Source organism: Melanotaenia boesemani, chromosome 10 (genome assembly GCF_017639745.1).
Source record: "Melanotaenia boesemani isolate fMelBoe1 chromosome 10, fMelBoe1.pri, whole genome shotgun sequence".
Classification (NCBI taxonomy): Eukaryota; Metazoa; Chordata; class Actinopteri; order Atheriniformes; family Melanotaeniidae; genus Melanotaenia; species Melanotaenia boesemani.
In genome coordinates this window covers 17692336-17710807 of record NC_055691.1, presented here as the reverse complement: position 1 = coordinate 17710807, position 18472 = coordinate 17692336, and the positions used below count along the sequence as shown (strand labels likewise).

The window sequence follows — 18472 nt, the reverse complement described above, 5'->3', positions numbered from 1 at the left end:
CCTTTTCTAGTGATCACCACTAAATTCCAGAAATATGAAGAAGAAAAGAAATTAATTTAAAAAATGAAAAGTATCTTAATACTCTTAGTCTTGGATGTCCCATTGCTGCCTAAGACAAACGCTTACAATCATACATTCCTTCTTTTATCTAATCCTGTAGTTCATCATAATCTGTATTCTGAAAGAAGAGTCTTAAAAAGAAATTACATTGCCTAACAAGGAGACTTTGTTGGTGGATAAACACTGACCACCCTTGGGTTAAACTTATGTGACATTTTTTACTGGAATCCAGTTACATTTGCAGAAAACAAGGATTGTGGTTTAATGTAAGTTACAAATAAGACAAACATTATTATATGACATGCTGTACATTACATCACATTAATGTACCACGGGCCTCCATACCGCCATTTACCATGAAAACTAACATGATCACCAGCAACAATGTGGCTTGCAGAATGTGAAAATGTCACCAGAGTCATAACATGAACTGATGACCTTCATGGAGCAACCTGCAGAGCAGCTGTGGCTAAAAAAAGACTACTATGGGGGGGGGGGGGGGGGGGGGGGGGCAACAGTCTGAGACGGCACTGCTCCAAAGATGAACAAGACTAAACGTAAATAAATAAATACTGGATCCAGATCAAAATCTAAAAGAAAAATCCAAGTTACTCTGCCCTTTGTTGGACCATACTCCACCTTAAATAAATGCAAATTCCTCCACAACTTCTCCTGAGTAATCCTGCTAATAAACCCAAACCATGTGATCTCCATTCTATGGAGGTAAATTATACCATATTTGCACTTGATTTTGAAGGAATGTGAATATTTGTCAAAAGTGAACACCACTGACCTGCATTAAAAAATGTAAACATTGTTAATATACAAAGTGATCCTCCCTGTTATATTGTTTTATAATTGACCTATCACAATCAGTCAATTATTTCACCAATAAATTATCTTTTTGTATAGTTATTTGAATTGTTTGTATTTAAAAAAGTTGAACCATTTACCACTAATTCTGTTATTTACCAAGGTTTCCTCCCCTTCTAACTTAAATTGAGTTATTATACAGAACATGATAGGCTGTTGGATCCATTTAATTTGAGTCAGGTGTGTTGGAGCAGAAATACATAGAAGAGCTGCAGTCCTGCAGGTTTTTAAAGACCGAACTGAGTAGCCCTGCTCTAGAGCATCTACTGGAAATCATTATTATAACCCTGGTAGTGTTATCTCAAAATACATATACAGTTTTTAAGGCTGTTTAAAAACACTCATACATTTTCTGTAAAAAAAGATTTTACTTCTCAAGAGTACACTTCTTTGATAGGCATTCAATAGATCCTGGATCTTACCTCTGCATAGGGTTTATTATCCTCAATGACTGCGAGCGGGTCTCCACCAACCACCAGCTTGGCCACCTCACTGTCCAGCGCAACCTTCCCCCATGCATAGTTTTGCACAGGACAGGTCAGAGGAAACACTGAGGAAATATTTAGAATATTATTTGGGGAATGCAAAGCTGAATCTAATATACTGTATTATGAAAGCCAAAAACTACATTGGGGTAGGCAAGTTCAGTCCTAGAGAGTCGTAGTCCTGCAGGTTTCCCTGCTCCAACACACCTGATTCAAATTAAATGGATCCAGCAGCTTTTTCAAGTTCTTCTCAGTGCCTTATTTATTTGACTCAGGTGTATGTGTTGAAGCAAAGAAACATCCAAAATCTGCTTTCTAGGACAAAACTTGCCTACCCCTCCACTAGATACACAAAGCAGAATCCGTTTGCCATTTAATGTAACAGTGCTGCAACAAACTCAAAGATAATAAATGTTATAATATGCAGATATGTGTAACCAAATATTTCTGTAACTCTTCCATTCATACATTTCAAATATCCCATTTAAAATCTAGCAGGCTAAATAACAGATAGATATATATGAGGCTGTTTTAGACTTAATACATGGCGACTAGTAAACAAGATTATAAGCTGTCTTTATCAAGGTATGGACTTTAGTCTATATTTTAACAAAAATCAATGGCCTTAATAAAACAGATGCTCTCCGAAAACAGTGTTACGAAGAATCAGATCCCGCTGGGGATACATTATTTGGCATCACACCGAACAGCTGACGAAGCAACGTTCACTGGCAGCAGAAACATACAGTTAGCACGTTTGACATCGGCGATGCTATGCCCGTCCTTTTCAGTAAAATGTAACTAAACTTATCAGGTTTGACTTGCCGTCGGTCGAGAGATCACTTTGTTTTTATTTTTATTTTTAGCCGAAGTGCTAACAGTACCGCTTTAAAAGGCTATACCAGCTTCTCATTAAACAAACACAACACCTGCTGAAACAACGAGGCGGACGCTCGTTAAAAACACAGTTTAGTTGTGTTTCATCACGCTGTTAGTCTGCATTGTGTGTCGTGTAGAGTAAACAAACGGTTGCAGAAATAGCAGCTTCCATGTGTATCGGCGAAACAAATTATTTGAAGCAGCTATGAATGAGAAAATCGTACTCACCTCTCACTTCCTCCATGGCTGCAACGTCGGCTGTCAGACCGCCGGTGACGTTACTGCGCGTCGAGCAGCTGCGTGACGTTTATCAGATTTCTTTTCCTTCTCCCGAGATTTCAACTGAACTACAGAATAAGGAAAATGAGCTCGTTATTTAAACGTATGACTTAAAAGAAGTACAGAATTTTGACTTATTAAATAATCATATTTCAATACAAAAGTGCATGATGTCTATGGTCTTAAAGGGATACTGCAGTTCAGGTTTTCAATTGAAATTACTTAACAGACTTCTGGAAAAACAAACTAAAAGAGATAAAATAAATTCAAATCAAACGTAATTTGCACTTTTTTACATTCACACCAGTTTACATATTTTCTACTATTTGCATCCTGAGTGAAACAAAATCAGTGTTTCTCATTTTTGGTCCTCAAGTACCACTGCCCTTTTAGATGTTTTCCTACTCCAATACATCTAATGTAAGCCTGCTAATGAATCAGTCACAGCCAGGTTTATTCAAGTGTGGAAAAATCTTAAAATCCAGAGCAGTGGTACTAGTGGACTGGAAAAGAGAATCACTGAACTAGATGAATAATTTACTGCTTCATTTATCTTTACTCACTGTTATGATGAAATTTTGTTCATGTGGAAGCTTCATGTTTTGTTACAGATATCAGGTGATGGGAGTTTGCATCACTAATTCTGGCAACAGGCCAGAACATTTAAGAGAAGATCTTTCTGCAGCAAAGATTCTCAAATCAGCAAATACTATTTAGACTGTGATCATTTAAGGAATTACAGGCACAGCTCAATGCATTATATAAGTTATATAAGTCAGTTTTTAACATGAACTGCTGAGATCAACAATGTTTCAACTTGAGCTGCTTGGTTGTGTTAAAGTCTCTTGGTTGGACTTTTATTTTTTATTTTGTCCTTTACTTGAGGACAGAATCAAACATAATAATTATTTACCCACACTTGCATGCAACCAATGTACATGCAAGTGTTGGTGAATTATATATATATATATATATATATATATATATATATATGTATGTATATATATATATATATATATATATATATATATATATATATATATATATATATATATATATATATATATATATGTGTGTGTGTGTGTGTGTGTGTGTGTATGTGTGCTGCTTTTGCGCTAAAATGTATTGAAAGTAGACTATTACAAAAGCACGTGAATATGAAGTGAACATTTACCCCCATATTTCCTGTGAGGAGTTACATGTGGCGCGCTTCTACTACGTGTGACATGTGACGCACATGTCATTGTTCAACTAGCTTAGTGCGCCTGCGCTCTCAAATTCATTTGAGGAAGTGGGCAGCTGAAGGAAGAGAAAAGAGTTTGTAGATTCCAGTTTCAGAGAGAAAAGAACATCGCGCCACCCTTTCAAAATGACGGAATTTGATAACAACCCGTTCGCAGAGCCTGTTCATGACAACCCCTTTAACGTAAGTGGATGGTTTAATATTTTTCTTACTTAGTTTCTTAAAAAAACTGTCGAAGCTTGTTGCTGACATGTCATTCGTTAAAAGGTAGCCAGCACGCCAGGAAACTTGTTGGGTGGATTTGAAGGCGTGGCCAAATTCTCCGCTGCTGAAAGCTATTTGCCAAAGTCAGATGATTGACAGGGCTTTAACCAATCAACGCGCTGTGTTTGTAAAGAAGGCGGGTAATCATTAGAGTTAAGTTTCAGGAAGTTAAACTGTAGCCAACTAGGAATGTGTGTCAAACCAATACGATCTTTTCAGTGTTTGAAGAAAAGTTGTGCCTTTGTGTATGTCTAATATAGTGAACGTGGCTTTTGACAAATTTGAAGTAATTGGCTATTACTATGAACAGAATGTAGCATGAAACTACCTATTGTTTAATTGTGTTTGTGAAAAACTGAGATAACATATCAGAAATACAGCCGACCAGCTGTGTTTAATAATAATGTGATTATAGGTAGAACATTTAACTGTCCACATTAGTGGCTAACTTTTTGACAAAAGCATTTGTATGTGTGCGTGGAAAACTATTAAAACATTTGTTGATTAAAATGTACCAGACATTACATTATTATTCCACCGTGTTATTAATTTGACTTTTTGACACAAAATTAATTTATTATTTAAAGTTTTGGCTCCCAAAGCATTGAATCTTACATTTTAATGCCCTCTTGTTAAACATTTTCTGCCTATTAGCTATTTTTTAAATCTGTTTTCTAATTTACATAAAGCATATTTTCACAGATTTCTATTAAAAATGCATGTTTGGACACCTGATGCACACTGTATTTTCTTTTTAGGAAAATGAGACTTGCATTTATGTTCCATATCTGTGAAATTGTAGCTATATTAACCTACATTTTTCTGGCAATGATAAAGCCATATAGGCTTTTCACCTGCTTATCTTTGATTTTGTAATATAAAATACAAACAAAACAAACATTTGCTAGCTATATCTATAAATAATTTGCTTTGATATAGTTGTTTAAAGTGGCATGTTCATCCCAAATAGCTAGGGGAAAAAAGTGCATGTAAAATAAAGCTTGGGTCTCAGGAGGTTGAACACTAAACAACGTTAACCATTTCTAAATTAATCCTGCCTTTCACAATGTACCAGATGAGATACAATCTAGGTTGTAGTGATTGGTGTGTTTGTCATTTCTTATATACAGATATCAGTCACATTTCCTGGAAATGGTTATTTTCTAATCCAACTTTGCCATGTGAAAAATTTAGTGGAATGTGGAATATTACTGAGACTCCAGTGTAAAATAAATCTGCTTCATACAAACTGAAACACATTAAATGTAGTATTTTTCACATAAAATTTCTAAACGAACAATCTGAAAACTATTCTTTGACTTTTGTGACATTATGAAAATGACTTTTACAGAAGTAGTCGTACTTAATAATGTCAGATGCACAATGACTACGGTGATAGTTTGATGTTTGCCAAACTGTTTGTTTGGTGGGACGTGGACAGGGCTGGAAAAGCAGCCTAGCAGCTGCTGGTGCTTTGAGGTGTAGATCACTGCACTTGTAAGCCTTTATATTCACCAAGCCTTCTGTTTGTGGTTGTATCAGGAATAGTTGGTGTGTTGCCATCCTGGAGGAAAAAAAAAGGATATCGTGCACCTTTGAAGTTAATCATCCCCCAGAAATTAAACATGTTTTTTTTTTTTTTTTATTTATGTGTCTGTCTAATATAGCTCTGCAGGGCTGTGTTTTGCAATGTGAGGTGCAGCTAAAGCCTGGTAATATCTTACTGCACTTATGAAATGGAAACAGCCACACCTAAGCAAAGAGCTGTTAACAAAAGCAAGTCCTGTTTCCTGGTACAGATAAGTTTAGGTCAAGAAATCAGCTGATTTGATCCTAAATTAAATTTTGCATACTTTGAACGTTAGACTCCTTTCTTTTCAACCTAGATCCGTATAGATCTATACACGGTTATCAGTGGAGAGCTCCTTTGCTGTATTTTTCAGAGTCGTCTCTTGTTTTGACATGTCCCAGTTTTGTTCTTATTTGTTAGAGCCTTAATGGCTGTTGTCAGCTTCTTTATTCATAGCTGTCTGAGCTGTGTAATCAAAAGACACAAGGATTCCCTCAGTTGTGGCACAGTAGAATATATTTTCTGCCTTGACATATTAGGTAAGCATGTTTTGCATAAAAGACGTTGCTCCACATCAATCTAAACGCCTGCGCTTAAACAAGAAAATACAAAAGTTTAATGTAAAAAAAAAAAAACAAATGTATTGGCATGTTGAATTATTATCTGACCGACATGACCCATTTTATCAAGTGTTACAAAATGAGATTAGTAAAATGCCTCCCCTTATTTTCCTGCTGGGAATATTTACAGGTGTGTCAATTGCAGATCGTAGTGAGCTCATACTTGCAGTCACATGGCCAGCAAGTGATGTGTTGGATTGTCATGTGAGCTTCTTGTTCTGTCCCCATTTTAAAGGATGAGGAATCAATTTGTTGTAGATTGTAAAAGAAATTCTGACATTTACTAGTATAAACAGTGATTGTTTAGATTTCTTTACAGATCACATAAAAGTTCTGCAATAATCAAACTCATCCATATATTTGGCAGATGCAATACTGTAACACATAACTCTGATATTATTGACTGCCATGCAGTGTGTGTTTGTTCACACACATATTTCAGTGTGTGATAGATCTATCCATCTGCTCATAGGAAGGCTGGAAAATTTAATGTCTGGAATTCTGATCTGAACTTACCTCTTCTGAGATGTTTCAGACTTAATGAAAATAATTTTAAGCTTATTGATAAAACAGGACCCACTGAAGTAATTAAATGATTACCAATGGTTTTCTAAGGTAATGATTTATCAGGAGCTCTAGAGGTAATGCTTCAATAGCTGGATGTTGTGCTTCATTTTATGACTCCAGGTGAAGCCTGGAATAAGATGGTCTGGTCTGACATTTACCTTTAGTGTCTCAGGAAATGATAAAACGTCTGGTGGAGAGTTTGCCTGAAGATAAGATAAACAGTTCTGAATATTTGTTTGTGTGTCCACAGAAGTCAAGCAGAGTACATCTCAAGTAATTCAACAGGTGTTGTGCTAACAGCAGCAGATGTATAATTCACCTGCTGCTAACAGCTCACCAAACCTACAAGAGTATGTAATATATATATAAACAAAAGAAACTTGGATAGAATTTCTGTAGTGATTCTGTCCAAGTTTTTTTTTATTTGGGTGTTTTTAAAAACTGACACTTGTAGCTTTTTGTAAAGAACAAAACAACAACAAAAAAAGTGCAGTACGAATAGATCACCTGGAATCACTCTGTTTGAGTTGATTTTCGACCTGATGTTAAACATCAGATTATTTTTCTTGCAGTTCATATAGTAAGTCTCCAGGAAAGCGAATTGCATGTGTTTCGTGTTGCTGGATGGTAACAAGTTTATAACATGTTTAATTATTTTTCAGGATCCCTCTGTCACTCAGGTGACCAACTCTACCATAGAACCAGTTGACCAGTACCCTCCTTTTACCCAGCCATATGTAAGCCATCTGAAACCTTAATTACTTTTTTTCTGTGTTTGCTTGATTTTCAATCTCTTTGTTCCTCTGCTTAAAGTTACCACTCTGTCTACCAAAGTTACTTTAAAAAAACAGTGTGTTAGTTATAAATAAGCTGGAAAGTTACGCTGCACAGTGTCCTGAAACCTACGAATCCTGTCTGGTGACAAAGATAAAATATGTTTGGCCTTGGCCACACACTGCTACCTAACCCATATGAACGAGATGGTTAAGTCATGGTCATGTGTTAGTTATGTGTGTGAATTAATGGCTATGCATGATTTTGATTTAATTTAATTTTAATCTTGGAATGAATTGTAATGTCACTAAGCTTATTGGCTTCACCTAAGTGAATAGTTTGCTACAAAACAACAGATACTGAACATCAGGGGCCTGCTCCAGAAAGCGGGTTATGTTGAAACTCTTACGTTTGCCGTTCGAGAAAGGAAGGTAAGTCTTATCCTGAGTCTGTTACCATGGTAACTGACTCACTGAAGTGAACATACTTGCTGGTGGGTTTACCATAAAGAAATCCTGAGTTTCTATCTGTCTCCTCCCATCTGAAGCAGCTATCAGACATGGGTTGTCTGTACCAACGCAATTCCAGAGATTTAGAAGCTGAATTAATACACCATGGTGGTTTTTCAGAACTTGGACAGACATGTTATCATTTCCTGATCAATATCTCAACAAACTACCGTTTGGCAGTCACTCGAATTCTCTGGGCATAAAACCAATGTCACAGACTGTGAACATGAGATGTGGTTTCAGCAATGAAATGTAATGTAATGTGTGTGTGTGTGTATATATATATATATATATATATATATATATATATATATATATATATATATATATATATATATATATATATATATATATATATATATATATACTAACAATGGGCCACATTCAATCTTAAAAAATGAGAAAACCCTCATGCAAACTCCACACAGGAAGGCCACGGTTTGAGCCCCCCTCCCCAGCTGAGGTCTGAACTGGTGACATTGTTTTTGTGAGGCCACAGTGCTAACCACCATACAGCCCAAATAACTTTTGGTAATTTACAAAGCATTGTGTTATTTATAAAATAAATATTAAGATATTGCAGGTCAGGTCTAACATAATAATTTTCCTCAGGGAAAAATGTCATTATTTTTTATTCGTTTGATTCATTCGAGAAAAAGTCACAGTCAAGTGGGATTTAATCCTATTACAGGTCTTCCTAAAACCATTGGTGCAACAGACTGCACATATGTACGTATTACAGCACTTTCTATATATATATATATATATATATATATATATATATATATATATATATATATATATATATATATATATATATATATAAATTCCTTGTGTAAATAGTTCCTTTCTTTATAACGTCGGCATACATAAGTTTTAGAAAGGGCACGGTGTGTTGAGTCATCAACACATGACTAAAATCATAATTCCATGAATGTATAATTGATAGAGATCTATTGCTGGCCTCTCTGGACCCTTGCAGACAGTGTTTCCTCACTACCCTTTTCCTCCTTTTCTCCAGTTAGGTAGAATAACTAGCTTTTTGTCAGTGGTTGTCATGGTGAATCCAGGAATCTGTGCTCTATTGATGATGGCTTTTTGTTGTGGTTCCCAACCCTGAGTAAAGATACTCTGGAACCAAAAACCCAGAGTTGCTCAGCTTAGAGTAAAATAACCCAGCATTTCTGACTAAACTCTGTTATTTGAACTGGAACAGGCCCCATGTGCACCATCCAATGGTGGCTCCACCACCTCATTTTTCCCCAAAAACTACAAATCTCACACAAGCAAACAAGTCTGCCTACTCTATGGTAACCCTGGAGGGAAATGTTGTACTCAATAAACGCTAAAATGTTTATAAAAACAAGATGATCTGTTACTTTGATATCCATAATGATTAAGACACCTATTTGAGGGCTAAATTCGCACAGTATTATTATATTATTAATGCATGGTCATGACTGATCTCATTTCCACGTTAGTAATCTATGTCATTAATTTTCTTCCAATGTCACCAGACTGGCTCTTTAGAAACCAGCTCTATAATCGGCCAGCTTTTCAACTGTCTGCTGATAACAAGCCAGATAATACAATTCCTCTCCAGCCTGGAGGAAGCTGCATCAGTGATACCAAAGCAAACAAAACCTTTATGTTTTCAGACCACAGAAAAGTTTGATTATTGTACCTCAGTACATCATTAATGAGCTTGAACCTAGAAGAGATTGCAAAATTAGAATGTTGTTCATGTTTTGTTGTTTTTCTTTTATTTGTTTAATTTTCGCTTTCGTATTTGGTTTCTTTAAGAAACTGTATTTACTGACAAAGGAACCCATTCAGTGAAATCTAGTCTAAACATTTCAGATGATCTGTTATTCTGAAGTTGTGAAACTATCAGACCATGCAGTCTTTCAGAGAGCAAGCCCCTCTTTACCTTACCTTTTATAAGACTCATACCCTGGAAGCTCAGACTTTCCCCACATGTTAGTAACATGTTGTTATTAAGTATATTTAGGTTGTTCAGGTTATTTTCCTTTGAGATTTTTCCACTGCTCCTTTTCTCAAAGGTCAATTTCTTATTGGCTTATTATAAGTTTGCATACAATTGTTTCAGTCTTTTGCTTTCCTGCTTCCTGCTCCGTTTTCTTTCAGGTTCTTATTTGTTCTGCATCCTGCTCTTTGTAACTTTTCCTCTTTGTTCTCACTGTGGTCATTTTAGCCTTCACTCCAATCTCCTTCATTTTCTTGCTTGTGTTTTACTGGTCATTGTGTCTTATCATTACATCTTAATATTAGTTGTTATTTTATTTATTATGCTTTTCTTGGTTTTAGGATGGTCTAGCTGCTCAGACCACCTCAGCCTCCACCTCTCCCTACCAGCCTGCTGTATTGCAGCCGTCAACAGAGCCCAGTCCACAGGTGAGAACACATACTCTCTTCACCTGTAACTGAAAAATGCAGCAGCAGGATTTTGGTGTAAACAGAGGCAGTCTGCCTCCAGCTGCCATGTACCTATTCATGTGTCATCTATGTACAGTTTTAATAACACTAATTGTTCCACACAGTTGGTGCAGCTTCAGTTTTTCACTATATAAACACTGGTAACAATTGACTTCCAGTTACACACAGTTAACAAAGAGAGCAAGTGAGAAATAAAACAACATGCAACAATGGGATGTTTACAGTTCTTCCTTCCTTCATTTCCATCAAATGAAAACTGATTCTGACTCAACTTTTTAACTATTGAACTAAAAAAAAAAAACATCATATGCTACTTTTACCCAACTCTACTTATTTTAGATTTCTGTGCTCTACATGGCTGGTAACTAGATGTGGCTAAATGGAATAAAATATTTATTAATCCCCTAAGAGAAATTTTAGATAAGAGAAGGATAGCCACTCTGAGCACCATCTCCTCTGATATATTTTTAGCTGAGGATGTTTGTGGCATCTACACAAACATCTTTTGGTTTAATGGTTTATTATAATGATGTTGATATTTTTTTTCTTTCATTAATACTCATAAGTACCATTAAATAATTATGATTATCTGCCATATCAGACATCCGATGTGGTCATCATGGCCAAATCAACCATTAAGCCTGTAATAAGTTTTGCTTTATTAAAGCATTTCTTTATAAATGCAGTTTCTGTAACAACAGACAGCCTCAGATCATCATCGTGGAACATGCAACCACTGAAACTGTAATCTAGGCTCATGTGTAAAGTCAAACAATTTTGTGTTTTTTCAGCATTCATAAGGGCCTCAATATGCATTGTTTTAGAGTAATGTGGAATTATTCACAGTTTTGTCACCAAGATGAGTTTCTGTACATCTACTGTGTTTGTGGAGTCAAGTGTTTTTGACCCTCTTCTCATATGTATGTGTTCAAGGCGTCTGCTGCTGCAGCTCAGGCGAACTTGCTGAGGCAGCAGGAGGAGCTGGAGAGAAAAGCTGCCGAGCTGGACCGCAGGGAGCAGGAGCTTCAGAGCAGAGACTCGACAGGTCATTAAAGACACCACCTCCCTACAGTAGTATTGCAGGCAGCACAGCTTACTGAGACAGGAAAGCATTGTGCAGTGTTTGCAGTTTGCATCAAAGAGGAGTTTGAAACATGCTACATCCTTGCATTCACGTTGTGAAAACTGCTCTTGTATCCAGATATGAGCTCTGAAAGGTGCCATGTGGTTGACTTAAAAACTCATTATGTATTACAAACCTTTCTGGTAGTGCAGATATCACCTTTTTATCGTTGTCAGTCACGTCAGCATTAACTCAGCTGTTTGCTTATTTCTGAATTAGTTGTCACAAGTTTCAGTTTTCATTCCAAATATTTCCACGCTGCAGCATTTCGATTATATGTTTTTCCTATGTCTTATTTAAAACCTACACATCCTTGCGTTGGTGTGTGCAGCACTGTAATGTGCTAATCCATAGCCAAAATAGGATCATTATCTAACTTGCAGGAATCTGACTCCCACACACTTGAATAAATGCGTCACCTGAATGTTTTGTAACACTCTGGGCCCAAGTTTTAGTATCCGTATTTCAGCACTTTTACTTCTATCCATCATAATTTTGCAGAGCTAGCTTGTCTCCCTCTGCAGTGTTGGATGAATTGTACAGAACACAAGCAGAAGCTAATGTTGCCTCTTGTCTCGGCAGGTAAAGAGAATAACTGGCCTCCACTTCCCAAGAGCTTCCCCATCAAACCGTGTTTTTATCAGGACTTCTCAGAGGAAATACCTGTAGAATACCAACGAGTCTGCAAAATGATATACTATCTCTGGATGTGTAAGTGGATCACACTTTTAGTGAAGCCTCAACCTGGCAGCAGAGTGATCTCATTCAGTGCAAAAATTATTTAATGTATTTTATTGACATTACTAGAAGTATCACATTTTGCTAGACACATGAATATAATGTTGATATTATTACCATTGTAAACTCTTTCTTCTCTTCACTGTTTCCTTTAGTCCACTGTGTGACTTTGTTTCTCAACCTGTTGGCATGCCTGGCTTACTTCACCACTGACACAGCCTATGGTGTGGATTTTGGCCTCTCTATTCTCTGGCTCATCCTTTTCACTCCCTGCTCCTTCCTCTGTTGGTTCCGGCCCGTATACAAAGCCTTCAAGTGAGTCTCCCTTCATAAAATTTGTGATTTACTGTGAATGTGGCCTTCATAGCTCCCCAGAGAATAAGTTAGACTTTTACTCAGCCTTCATAAATAGACCTGTAAACACTCATGGGCCACTTAATTAGGTCCACCTTGCAAGTATCCGGTTCGACCCCCTTTTACCTTCAGAACCGCAGTAATTCTTGGTGGCATAGATTTAACAGGGTGTTGGAAACATTCCGCAGAGATTTTGCTCCATGTTGTCATGATAGTGTCACATAGTTCCTGCAGATTTGTCGGCTGCATATCTATTATGAGACTCTCTCGTTCCACCACATCCCAAAGGTGCTCTATTGGATTTAGCTCTGGTGACTGTGAAGGCCATTAGAGTATGGTGAACCCCCTGTCATGTTCAAGAAACCAGTTGGAGAGATTTGAGCTTTGTGACATGGTGCATTATCCTGCTGGAAGTAGCCATCAGAAGATGATACACTGTGGTTAATATTAGGATGGGCTTAGTGAGCATCAATACTCAGGTAGGCAGTGGTGTTAAGACCATGCCATGTTGGTACTAAGAGGCTCAAACTGTTCCAAGAAAATGTCCCCCACACCACCAGCATCAGCCTGAACCATTGATACAAGTCAGGATGGATTCATGCTTTCATGTTTCCACCTAAATCTGAGTCTATCATCTGAATATGGCAGCTGTTTTTCCAATCTCCTGTCATCCAATTTTGAGGAATCTGTGAATTTTAGTTCCAGTTTCCAGTTCTTACCTGACACGACTGGCATCCAGTACGATCTTCTGCTGCTGTAGCCCATCTACTTCAAGGCTGGACATCTTGTGTGAATACCTTGGTCGCAGTGACTGATTATCTGAGTTACTGTTGCCTTTCTATCATGTCAAAGAAGCCTGCCCATTCTCCTCTGACCTTTGACATCAACAAGAAAATTTGTTCCAGACAACTGCTGCTCACTGGATATTTTCTCTTTGTCAGACCATCCTCTGTAAACCCTAGAGATGGTTGTGTGTGAAAATCCCAGTAGATCAGCAGTTTCTGAAATACTCAGACCAGCTTGTCTAGTACCAACAATCCAATCCAGCTTTATTAAAACAACTGCACCGGACCAAAGTGCTGTACAGAAAATTAAAAAAAGCCGTAAAATAACAGGCTCAACAGCAGACATGACATAAAATAAAATTGTTCAAAGTCACTTGAACCCCCTTTCTTTCTCATTTGATGCTCAGTTTGAACCTCAGCAAGTCATCTTGATCATGTTTACATAACTAAATATGTTGAGTTACTGCTATGTCATTGGCTGATTAGCTACTTCACTCACTCTACTACAATCACTCATTTTTAATCACATTATGTAATTAGATCTTTTAAGAGTGACCTGCTGTGAATATTTTTTTTCTGTCACATTCAACTTGACAAACAGTTTTTAAGTGGTAGGTAGAGAGAAAAAATCCAAAGATATTTATTTATTTTTATTATACTTTATTAATCCCAAGCTGGGAAATTCTTTCTCTGCATTTAACCCATCCTAGTTGCCAGATTCCAGCGCCCAGGGAGCAGTTGTGGGTTGAGGGCCTTGCTCAGGGGCCCACAGTATTTTACCTTAGTTGCAGCTGAGACTTGAACCCAGGTTCTCCAGACCCAAGCCCACCTCTGTAACCACTAGGCTATGATTTGCATCATCAAATTAAAAATATGAAAAACTGATCAAATCTTTGAGTACTAAAAGCTGGAAATATCGAGTTTTCTTTTTCTTGTGTCCCTGCTCTTAAGACACTTTTCCCTGTTTTTAAAACTGTTTTAAATGAATATTTAGTGAGCAAAATGGGTAATACCAATTGACCAGTAAAATCTTTAATGTATTCTACTTTTTTTCTAGTGAGATACAGTATGTCAGTTCTGTTACATTTAAGACTTTTAGTGAGTGAATGGAAGCGCTAAACAAGATACAGGCTTTAGTTCTTATTTAAAAGTAAAGCATCTAGTTACATACAGAGAGTCTCAACACATGCATTGTGTTTTTCCCCTGTTTGTTTAGGACCGACAGCTCCTTCAGCTTCTTTTTCTTCTTCTTTGTGTTTTTCTGCCAAGTGGTTGTTTTCATCATCCAGGCTGTGGGCATCCCCAAGTGGGGCAACAGGTGAGTAACGCAGCATTTTACAGAATACATTTTACAGAATGAGGGCAATGGTTGTATTATATTTTTTTTAAATTGCTTTGCAGCTTTGCACAAACCTCAATAACACTGAAACAGAGAACAACATTGTCTGTTTTATCAATCAAGATAATTACATGATCTACCGACCGACTTATAGATAAATGCTCTTTACTTGTGGTTTCTTGCCTTTATTTCCTGAAATTTTACGTCTTATTGTCCACCCTCATTTCTTCTTCACTTCATTTTCAGCACTCTCTTTATTATCTCTTCTGGCAGAATTTTTCCATCCTTCAGCCTCTATTTCTGCTGGTAACCCTGTAAGTTTCCTCCTTCTCACCATCTCTTCTCCCTCCCAATGTTTATTCTTCTTTTGCTCCTTCTTAATTTTATTTCGTATAAAGTTGTGTTTTGGCTTAGAAAAAGCCAACATTTGTCTCTGAATGACTATGTTTATGTTTATATATATATATATATATATATATATATATATATATATATATATATATATATATAATAGGACTGTCAAAGTATTAAAATTAATTATTAAAAATGATTAAAATTAATTAATCATGATTAATTACCATTCACTAGTTTTTATATGCCTGAAATCTGCTCGTTTTTTCTATATTAAATCAATAGAACAAACCAATGCTACAAATATTTACTGTTAACTGACCTTTCCTTGAGTAAACGTCAGCTGTCCAAGGGTCAGTAAATGCAGCATGTAACGTACTTCTATAAGTTGTTCTAGATCATCTTTACCGTGTTCTAGATCATACCATACCATAATTTCACCAACCGTCTCCATGGTGATAAAATCTGTCATAAAACCACCAGATGTGGTGGCTGAAGTTAAACGGCCAACATTGATGAAGAAACTGATAAAACTGATCATCTGAATAAAAACAGGTTTTTCCTTTTGTCACTGAAGTGTAAGTCTTTGTCCAGCAGTGATAAAAGTCCTACAGCAGCTTCACCCAAAGTAACAACTGTTGATAAAATAGATCATTGGCTGTTTGTTTTACAAGTTTTTCTTCAATTTTTCCATTAGATGATCACTTTATTTGTAATAATCAGTTCAATATGTCACAAAATCTAGACCTACAAAAGGGTCTCATTGTGGTCAGTGCCCTTGCCTGGCCCCCCCATCAGAACTTTTCTAGACCCGCCCCTGCATAGCTGAAGCATAAACTCTGTCTTCCACCAGCCAACTACTGTGTTAAAGAAGGTCCTGCCAAAAACAACACTTAGAGGTGAATATGTGACGATGTGAACCATGAACTCCTTCCCAGCTGATTCATAAAAAAATGCAACAAGAGAGAAAAGCCAATCAGCTGATCACTGACAGCCTTCATGATTCATAGAACAACATGAGAGGAGAAGGAGGAAGCAGCTGTGTCCCACAAACAAAGACGAACCAAGAGCCACTAGAGCAGACACGGTGAAAAATGCAGGATAAGTTTAAAAAAAAGAAAAAAAACGGGTAAAGTGCGGGTGTGGAACCCTGTCACAATTTGGACTTTGCCTCCCGTCACTTAGGTTATTTCATAGTGAGACACCGGTTATAAAAATACAGAAACTTTTCAAAGTTCGTATGATTAAGATTTGATGCTTTGCAGGTTTTGAATAAATAGTTTTTCTGATGTGTGTTAATTTTATTATCTGAATTGTTGACTTTCCGTTGATATTATTTTGTGTAACTGGCTTTAATTTAGTCAGTTTGCTGATAATGAAATAAAGAGAACCTACAACCAAACATATTTTGTTTGTGTGTTTAACATTACATTTGGCCTGAAATGTGTGCATACACCTGAATGTGCTCTTTGACTGAACTGAAGATAAAGTGTAGGGGATGTTTTTTCTTTCTCTCTGTATTTATAAGAAATTTGCCCACTTTTCATGCTGCATGTTGAACATATTCTTTTGCTCTCCCTGAATTTAACATTAGAACAATCATTTATACTGCATGCAAATCTTTCACACTGCTGAAGATGACTTTCTTGTTAACTAATGCTAACCATAACAAACCTAAACCACACGTTTGTTTATTCTAGTGGCTGGATTGCTGCCTTCTCTGCCATCGGAAACAACAAGGCAGTAGGAGCTATCATGATCATAGTGGCCATCCTCTTCACTATATGTGCTGTGATATCTGTCATCATGATCAAGATGGTATGAGTGAAGATTTTTTTTTCATTTTAATTTGAGGGTTAGCTTTTGTGAGAATTTAGTTTTATTTATTAGTTTAGATTATGATTTTAAAATTAGGGTTTGGATTTCAGTTTCAGTAGATTTTTCTTCCTCTTGATTGGGAAGATTTGATTAAGATTTAACATAATGTAACTACTTTGAGTAATACCTTCTTTAGGTACTTTATTGTGTTGGACTATATAAAGATTGAAGTGTGGTGTCCTCCTCAGGTCCACAGCATGTACCGCCGCACTGGGGCCAGCTTCCAGAAAGCCCAGCAGGAATTCTCACAAGGTGTTTTCACCAGTAAAACCTTCCAAACAGCAGCCACTGGAGCGGCCTCCGCTGCTGCTCAGGGAGCCCTGCAGGGAAACAACTAGTGGTAGATCGAGCTAAGCTGAGCTCATTTTAACAGGTCAAGGTCTGTATGTTATCTGGTCCAGATGATTAGCTAAACTAAAGCTGAGCAATCACAGAGAACTTGCCATGATTCTTCCTGAGAATTAATTGAGCTTTGGAAGTCTGATTCAATTTCTGCTAATTGTAATCTGACCTTTTAATGTATAGACCTTGAACCAGGTGAGGCGATGTTATTAGCCTCCCTCCTTTCACCTTCACCATCAGTGCACTTGTAATTTCCAATTTAGCTTTTGCTTTTCACATCCAGAGTGGCTCCTGCAGGGCGACTTTGTCTGGCTCTGTGTGGGTGTAGAAAAGCGGTGGAGGGGAAAGTCGCACATCGAGTGCAAACTGAGGTGTAAAACTTCATAAATGAAGATGACTGATTATTATTTCAGCTTTGCTTTGTGTATTTTGTCTCTGCTATTTGACATAGCTTTTAAGTGTAATGAGTGTGTGTGTGTGTGATTGGATTCATGTGGCTGCAGTTTGCTTGTGTTTATTCACACAATGTTGCATAAAAATAAGGACAAGTATTTGTCACTGATTGTGCCTCAAAAGCATTTCTCTAGTGTTGAACGGTTGTACAGAAGATCTTGGGTTTTTGTGTGCCACAGCTTTTAGCTCAATAAAGAAGTATAGGAAATAAATCCCTTAGTTAATTCTGATCTACCTGCCCTGAATGTTATTGTAAATATTCATTTAAATGTTGGTTTGGTTATTCAGTAAAGATAACTGTCTCTTAAATGGTTTTACACAAACGCACAATTTACAGTGGAAATCGGTGTGTTTGGTTTCAGTTACTTTCATGTTTGTAGAAAGCAGATGTAAAGAGACTTAAATGTAGTATACAGTTTGTAATATAATTTCACTTTAAAACTAATTTTCCTGTTAAACCGATCTAAACAACTTCAGCTAAATCTTGCAAAACTTGCTTATTTGAAAACAAACACTGACTTGAAAGGAA

The 18472-nt window shown here is 36.8% G+C and overlaps 3 protein-coding genes across 5 annotated transcripts in view; 2 read left to right on the top strand and 1 right to left on the bottom strand.

Moving 5' to 3' along the window:
- mpi (mannose phosphate isomerase) overlaps positions 1 to 2608 on the bottom strand; it is an 8578-nt gene extending 5970 nt beyond the window's left edge. The window contains exons 1-2 of the mRNA XM_041996490.1: positions 2526 to 2608; positions 1356 to 1483 (exon numbers count right to left, since the gene is read on the bottom strand). Coding sequence (XP_041852424.1) covers positions 1356 to 1483; positions 2526 to 2541 — 144 coding nt within the window. The 5' untranslated portion in view covers positions 2542 to 2608. The remainder of the gene's footprint in view (positions 1 to 1355; positions 1484 to 2525) is intronic.
- The window catches only part of trex4 (three prime repair exonuclease 4), a 17200-nt gene extending 10585 nt beyond the window's left edge, over positions 1 to 6615 (top strand). For all 3 annotated transcript variants that reach the window (XM_041996492.1, XM_041996493.1, XM_041996495.1), the window contains one exon: positions 6605 to 6615. The gene's annotated coding sequence lies outside the window, so the exon portion shown is untranslated. The remainder of the gene's footprint in view (positions 1 to 6604) is intronic.
- Positions 3846 to 18472, top strand: scamp2 (secretory carrier membrane protein 2). The gene is made up of 9 exons (XM_041996491.1): positions 3846 to 4002; positions 7503 to 7577; positions 10452 to 10538; positions 11514 to 11625; positions 12286 to 12414; positions 12597 to 12756; positions 14797 to 14898; positions 16971 to 17088; positions 17337 to 18472. The coding sequence occupies exons 1-9, from the start codon at positions 3946 to 3948 to the stop codon at positions 17484 to 17486; spliced, it is 990 nt and encodes a 329-aa protein (XP_041852425.1). The 5' UTR covers positions 3846 to 3945; the 3' UTR covers positions 17487 to 18472.